At 47.8% G+C, this 8280-nt stretch overlaps 1 protein-coding gene across 1 annotated transcript; it reads left to right on the top strand.

Moving 5' to 3' along the window:
- The first annotated feature begins 1072 nt into the window (after positions 1–1072).
- LOC125945799 (uncharacterized) lies at positions 1073–7833 on the top strand. The gene is made up of 3 exons (XM_049668090.1): positions 1073–1297; positions 6993–7214; positions 7681–7833. The coding sequence occupies exons 1-3, from the start codon at positions 1073–1075 to the stop codon at positions 7831–7833; spliced, it is 600 nt and encodes a 199-aa protein (XP_049524047.1).
- Positions 7834–8280: the final 447 nt, after the last annotated feature.

The following is an 8280-nucleotide window of genomic DNA, read 5'->3' as shown; positions in this document are numbered from 1 at the left end:
AAATCGGCATCTAGCCCACTCTATTTGGGACGCAGCCTACCAAAGCATCGCGTTGCTGCCTTTGAAGAATCTGTCTGACGTAAGCTCGATTCCGTCAAGCATCGGATAAATTTAAAGGGTACTTTTTGTCAGTGGGGCACGGTACATTCCCAGTTACCCAAGTTGGCATCAAAGATGTTCGATAAAGAGCGGCGCACATATAATGGCGCATATCACGTGGCGCAAAATAACATCTAAAAGGTTCATTGGAGCATGAACGGAGTGGCACATACCCAGTGGTTCCACTCGGCGTCAAAGCGTTTCATTGAAATACATAGCCAGGCTCGCATCTAGAGTGACCCATGCCAGCGTTAAAGAGCGCTTCGTTGAAGGGCGGCACGTACGTACACATTGCCACGTACGCCGAGGCAGAAGTTGTTCTGGCAGTTGGTATCGGACCCTGTTCCGTCAGCGTAGCAGCCCGATGCGCTAGTCATTCGACCGTGGACTACTCAGTGACCCAGGTAGACGGGAACACGGTTAGAGACATATATACATATAAAGTCAGCTCCCGGAAAGTGCGCGAAGTAGCTTAAGAAGGCATTATGTAGTATCCTGGCCGATGATTGGAACTTGGGTTACTGCTGTAGCTCTAGTCCATTTTATTCTGGAGCACATGTACAATATTTTCGAGTAATTTATTTTGGACTTTACGTTAGCTTAAGTTATCCGTATTTAAATGTGTGGTGTAATGGCGTATAAACATGCATGCTAAAATATTGGCCCCGGGGCCTGTTTCGGCTACATTTCAAATACCGTGAGGGTATAAAGTGAAGTTCAATATGTTCGTGAGAAGTGCTCTCACTTCAGCTGTGGAGTCCTGGATATGCACAATTCCTATTATACAGTCCTGCAGACGTTTCACTACGCTTTCTTTGAACCGCTTGGCTTCCGATGTATCTCGTTGTTCATTGCAGGCTTCTCATTATTTAAGCTAGTTGACGCTATGCGTCCCTCGGGTCTCTTGATGAATAAAACCGACTTGGCCATTTTTCAACGAGGGTTGGAACACAGTCATTGAAACCGGCGCTCCATGCTGTCATCTGAAACGTACGCATATTATCGTTTCCGTCGAGCAGCCGCAGCGCCCTCCGCCCGATCGTTCGTGGCGTGCACGATAGGCGTCCAGGGCGTCCTCCGTTCGGCGTATCCTCTGGATGAGCAACTGTGCGACGAGTACATCTTTACCGAGGTGGTGGTGGACGACAGTGGCTTCTGGTCGCGCACCAGCAACGAGGCGTTCAAGCTTTTCAAGGCGGTGAGTGTCCGGTGCAGAACTGCGTTTCGCTGCGACCGCAAACATTCCCATAAAATTTACACAATAGAATTTTCAAGTGCGATGATTCAGCAAGTGCGGGAATCATGGGTATACCATGTAAATTTGCCAGAACGTCGACCTTCTGGATCGAAACTAGTTTTTCTCCGCGATTATTTGACTTCTAAAAACGGCCATTCAATGTCGCCCTGCATTGCCTTGATTGTGGTTTTACTGTGGGCCCTCCATGTCAATAAGGCCATCGACCTCTAACTTCCTACCACAGCAACATCTCTTGACTTGTAAGCCCACAGTTGCATTTGGGAAAGTTAGCGCTGGCACTATTACTCTTTTATAAATTTCTCCCCACCATCTCATATTTATTGTAGCCCAAAAGTGTGATATGTTTTGTTATCGCTTAATTTTATCTGAACAACTTAATGCTATAACTTTTTCTTTATGAATACACTAAAGTAACTATATTGCTTGACTATGGGTTTGACATGCTGTGTAATTAGGAACACGTCATGGTTCGTGTTTTATTTCTCTCTAGGCTTAAATTAGGACCTAGATATGTTGCGTGAGTCTCGCACGTATTTTCAAGTAATGGTATTTTGGCACGGAAAACCCCAGAATTTTTTACAGCGCAGCTGTATACGTCTACCATCCCATAGATTTTTCGATGTCCGTGCCTCAAAACGCCCGCACTCTCTATGAGGAGACAAATCAAACCAGCAAGGCATGTGCTGACACCTGGCGTAGCCAGAGGAGAGCTAAGGAGCCATCCAATACTACATAACGCCGCCCTCTATGAGGAGGTGGAGCAAACCGATAAGGCACGTGCTGACACCTGGCGCACCAACAGGAAAGCTAGGAAACGGGTGGCAAGTAGCAGCGAAATATCGTGCACGACAGGCTGCCCGTAAGCAGCGAGTTTGAGAGGAAGACGGGTGCCGCGAAGCGGAGAATACGGCGAAGCGACGCAGCTACCACGCCAGTAAATTGGATGAACGCAAGGGTGCATATGCGAAATTTTAGAGGGATTTTCTAGACATACATTTCAGATTGAGTTTTGCGGTGTGAAACAGAATGTGGCTATAGAACGATTTGATGGCGATTAGTAAGGTTTGACATACGCGAAGAGTGAACGTGATGCCGTTTTGACAGCTACCCCAGCTCTTTACTTAGCCAGCTGCTCAGTTTGGCTGCTCCGAGGGAACACTAATGGCCGTAGTGCACGTCGATCATTTGGGGTGACAGGTGGTTGCTAACAAGCCATCTGCTGCATTTCCTGGCCTGTGCAAAGAACCGAATACGCAGTTAGTATGTTGTCTGCGCTGGTATGGGGGGACTGCGTGTAGTGCGTACTCCTGAAGAAGAGCTCCGCTGATAGGCCACGTTCACGGAACGTAATGGCTGTGATTTTTTTAAGTAGCGCTATTTTTCCTGCATTGTCCATTAGTATCCCTGTCTTGTGCATACATCAGCCTATACGACTCGCTATTACACCATCTGCCCATTACAGCAGGAATAGGAATCAAAGCCCTATTTACAGATTTCAACGCGTCCTTCAATGCTTGAAATAAAGCGTGAACTGTGGGGCCAAAGAACCCCCTTGCTTGATTCCTAGGTGAATTTCCATTATTTTTTTTTTTGCATTTCCAACCATCCAATGTGATTTCTGTTTGATTTTCCCTATATATTTGTGATGTTTTTTTTGTCACCGATCTCGGGAGCGTGCGGGTGTTATGAGAGATGGAGAGGGAAGACGCATGGCAACACAGCAAGCAGATTTTAATCTCACACAGAACCCAAAAACCTCAAACTAAGAACTCAAACTACACTAAACAAATGAATGCTGGAAAATGTACAACCTAATAAATTCATAACCATAAACTTAGGCACACTAAAACACGCTGCAGGAAAAATACTAACACATGTACAACCTAACCCTTAATAATCACTAAACGTGTCCTTAATTCCGACCACACTGATTCTGGGCGTTTCCTACACAAACGTGTGGCAACTCTGGCCTACTACAAGAATGAATCGTCCTTACTCAGTTCGTGCTCGTTGCTCGTCTTCTCCCGGCGGGGATCTCGTTGGACCTTTCTTAAAGTCGTTGCCTTCACCGACTGTCGTATAGTCGTTGCTGCCTTGTAGTCGGTCGTTGAACTCGCTCGTCTCGGGAGCCTGGGTAACCCGGTCGCTGTTGCTGACGTGGCAGGGAAGCGCGACGGGTTAGGCCTAGCGACGTGCTCGGCCGCTGCTTCCGTCTCGCTCCTTTCCCGAGTGCCGACGTGGCGTTCCGGGGATCATCGAACGTGCCGGTCTGCCGTGGAAGAGGGGTCCTCTCTGGGGTGCCCGGTCCTGCCGTGAGAGGCTGCAGCCAGTCCAGGAGCCTCACTCGAGCTTGCCGAGGTCGACGGCCACACCATGGACGGCCAACGTCACGGACTCGGCCAGACCCCCAAGTCTCCCGTCGCCAGAGCGGAGCTGGCGATGCGACCTTCCTGGCCCGGAGCCACGTCGATAATGCTCGCTCAGTGCCGTTTCTCCCTCGACCATACCTCGGGTCACGCGCCTCGCGCGCTCGCGCCGTTCAGAACGCTCCGTTTACTTCGTCCTTTTCTTCTTTTATGTCGCCGCCGGCGTCTTACTCATGACAATATTGCCTCTAACACCTCCAAAAATCGCCATTTATGGCATCATGATATATATAAAAAAAACATCCCATAGCAATATTCTGCCTACGCTGTCGTAATGAACCTTTCCGCTGTTTACAAACATACGCCCTTGACGGATTCCGGTTTGGCTCAATGACGTAGTCCGCTAAATATAGCGAGCAAGAAAGGCAATGGCGGTGAATAGATTAGCAGGAGTGCGCTTGTGATCCGGCAAAGTAGATTGATAAGGCCCGTTACCGGAAGTTTCTTGGGTGCCGCACTATCGCTGCTGTTATCGCGTGAGCGAAAATGCGTATACCCGTTAATATAACAAAACTGTACCCATCGAGGTCTAGGCTGTGCTATTGAAGTCTATATGCACTGGGTTAGTACAAGTACATTCTCTAAGCGTCTGCTTGGTTTAAACGCCTTCAAGACTTCCCAATTATATAATTTTTCCCATCGAATGCGGCAACTCATATTTAATGGATTTCATTGCAATTTTATAAATCACCAATGTGACGGTAACTGATGTGCCGGAGCTCGACTTATTCGTATCGCACTTGCCCTCATAAGAAGAAGCCAACAAACAATAACACCAAAGATAACATATTGGAAACTACTTGTACTTAATAATTGAGTTAAAGAAATGATAAATTAATGAAAATGAAAATGGATGAAAAAACAACTGTCCGCAGGTGGGGAACGAACCCAAGACTCCGCATTACGCTTGCGATGCTCTCACCATTGAGCTACCGCGGAACCGTTGTCCCATCCACTTTCTGGGGTATTTATGTTTTACAACTAGAACTAACCCTGGGAGTGTTAGCCAGCGCCACCACTCACAAAACCATAGAGCGGATGTGGAACATCCTTTCTGCCGCAGGCTTCACGAGCATCAGAGCATCGCACGCGTAATGCGAAGAAGTGGGTTCGTTCCCCACCTGCGGACAGTTGTTTTTTCATCAATTTTCATTTTCATTCATTTATTATTTCTTTAATTCAATTATTAGGTACAAGTAATTTCCCCTATGTTGTCCTTGGTGTTATTGTTTGTTGGCTTCTCATGATATGCTTATTAAAAAAATCGGGCTCCTTGGTTCCCTTTCTTCTCGTTGCCTTTATAAGGTTTGTCCGGCTTTCACGCAACCTAACCGGAATTTACTCGGTTTTAATCACTTGATATATGACACTTTTCAGCTGTGTCTTGCCCTTCCGACCCAACGGTTTGATTAGCTGCATTAGTGCTTCAACGGGCCCTACTGCCGTGTTAGAACCATTTTCTTCTGTTTTATTCTAGTAAAAGGTTTCTATATAATTTTCTTGCACCTAGTACTATTACATGGTTCCAAATATTTATGATGCGCCTTTGTCTCATTTTCAACTGTCATGCACCCAACGTTGTATACTTATTTTTTTTTCTTGCATGAGCTCACTCGGCACCCTTTTCATTTCTCGGTGCTTGCTCCAGCTGAGGAGCACCTCTCTTTCGTGTACTCCTAACTTTTTGGCTTCTAGATGATCCATATACACCTGCATGCGCTCTTCTATAGCTTTCTTTATTTCCTTGTTCCACCAGTAACGTGGTTTACTCTTCCCGCTCCAACAGTTTTTTAGCCGTGCTTGTCCTTTCTCCTGCTGCATGATGTCTACCAGTTCTGTGTATTCCCTCACCTCTGTACGGAGTTTCTCCATTTTCTTGTCTATGCCTTTTTCGATCTCTGCTATTTGATTTTCAATAATATTTGGGCATTATGATGCTACTGATTCCTGTCTTGCGTTAATGTCTTCGAAAAGATTAGGGGTTTATGCTTATGAGCCATACCCTAAGGTATCTTTTCCTTGTTCATCTGTCGTCACTTAGTCAGGCCGTTCGTAAACTGCTTCTAAGACTAAGGCACAGTCGATAGATTACTGCCTCTTTCTGCATTGCCACGTGATCTGGCCATGACAGTTACTATCCCTGTTAACTACGACAAAATTCTGTTACTCTCACTGATCCAGTGCTATAGAACTGTTGTAATCAGTATATCCGTCTGGATCCTCCATCTGTGTTGTGTGTTCATATTTTCTACTTAAATTACCTGGCCCGATTTACCAAATTTATTAAGGTAACTTGTAATAAAGTCGATCAATTCTTTGTTTTGACCGCAGCTATCCATTGCCTGTCCATATTATGCTACTCCGACCCAAACTTTTACTTTAAATGAGTGTAATTCAAATGTGCTACTTATATGTGTGTTTTGCCCTCTGCCACTTCATACGTCACCTAATAAGCATGCGTACCACTCTGCCTTTCTTAGACCGAGTCAATTTCTTACATCCACCTCCTATAAAATTGTGAATAGCCGGCGGATCTCCCAGTGAAGTCGTACACGTTATATATTCGAGCAAGATGGGTAGGGCGAACCTAGAGCCTCGATGTTTGCCAGCCACAATCTTTCGAAGGCGCAGACATCGAAGTAAGAGAAAGTATGGGTGATTTCTTAGTTACGTTTATTTGAAATGTCGAAATAATACCGTAAGGAGAAATGAACGTGAATGCCGCAGGTGGAAACCGAACCCACGTGTCCACATTATGCGTCCGGTGGCCTACCTGTTATGCTATGCCGTGGCGCCATCCTTACGGCCACATCTTGAGCGTTTGAGTGCATGATTCAAACCCATAGGAGTGTTAGCCAGCGCCGCTCGTAGCTAAATTGGTGGACGTGCAACGCATTTTGACCGCAGGTGTCACACAACGTATTCCCGTAACAAATATAGCCCCACATAATTACGCGTTCTCAAGTACCAGATCGCTGGTATCATCGGCATTACAGCCTTCAGTTGTTACACCAAAGACTGCGCAGTAGTAAATGTCCCGACTAAATTGAACTTTAATGCAGAATACGCGGATCACAGGTTCAGAATTGAACGCTATTTCCAAGGTACCACCACTAGAAGGTTATTCGTGCACGCCAAGTTTGAGATTTTTACGTGGACAGAAAGGTCTCACTGGTCTATCTTTGAAGCCAGGGGTACTGCTTCCGTAGGTGGCGTCTGAGCGGCGGCGTAGCAACAGTCAAGAGGAGCGGTTCTGCCTTTCACTGTACGACAATTTCGTGGCACACGACATGGCCTTCCCTGCGGTGGCGTTTTCGGCGAATGCAGTTGACATGTACACGAACAGCGGCATCTCCTGCTATGGCCTGCTCAACCAGGTGCACAGCATCAGCGCACTGGCTGGCTTGGACGTGCTGCGCCAATCGCTCACGGTACGTAATGCGAGAAGTTATTTCTTTCTAGTTCCGGTGTAGAAAAGCTTTCAGGCCAGTGGGCACGTTGCCAGAGCTGCAGGGAGCGGGCCGCATCTCACAGATTCAACGCTGTGGAGAACTGTTTGTTGTGTGTAGGGCATGGGAGTGCTGATTATGTGTACACAGTGCAAGCTCTCATAGCGCGTGCCGCGACTCGGAAGCATTCCAACAGATGGTATACTTGTAGCGCGCTACTACGTGCCACACTGATCAGACCAAACGAAAGACGACTACGGCACGCAAGCACGATCGCGGTGCGCGAGCAGTGGGATCGGCGGTTGCAAGATCGAAGGCCAGCGGCGTTTTGTCCCGCTCCCGCCAGAATGAGCAAGCAGGCCCTGTTTTTGACACCTGGCACCGACGTCTGTCTGGTTTTTCCTCGCCCACAAATTGGTGACTCCGGACCTCACGTCATTGCTCTCAGCTCCTGCCCGACACTTGCCTCAGCCGCTTCGCAAGGCCCATACCACCACCAGGACCTCCAGCCCCGCTGTCTTCGCAGTCCGCCTTCAATCCAGTAAGCCATGGCCTCGGATTCCTCCGGTCAAGCACCGTCATCATCGCCACCACACCGTGAGGCCGAGGTCTCCACTTTCAAACTCCCCGATATCCGGCGGTCGAACTTGGAACTTTCGTTCACTAGCATCGAATCGTTGTCCCGTCGTTACCGCCTCAGTTCGCAGCTGACCATGTTCGACCCCGTCGTTGAAGCGCTTCCAGCTAACACTGCTGCGGTTGTTCGCGGTGTTCTTAGCTCCCCGTTTGTCGACTGCCCCTATGACCACCTTAAGGCGATGCTCATTCAGTGCACTACTGAAACGGAGTTACATCGATTACAGCAACGTTTTACATTAGAGCAGCTCAGCGACCGCCAACCTAGCGACTTATTGCGTCGCATGCAAGCCTTGGCTCGAGACCTGGCTCCTTCAACTGACAGCGCTCTTCTAGGGGGAACTTTCCCGGCAGCGCCTTCGACTGCGGGTGGTTATGATCCTGACCGCGTCTTCATCCTCGACACTGGAAT

This window comes from Dermacentor silvarum, chromosome 5 (genome assembly GCF_013339745.2).
Source record: "Dermacentor silvarum isolate Dsil-2018 chromosome 5, BIME_Dsil_1.4, whole genome shotgun sequence".
In the NCBI taxonomy this organism is placed as follows: Eukaryota; Metazoa; Arthropoda; class Arachnida; order Ixodida; family Ixodidae; genus Dermacentor; species Dermacentor silvarum.
The sequence above is the reverse complement of the archived record's forward strand: the minus strand, read 5'-3'. Positions and strand labels throughout refer to the sequence as shown.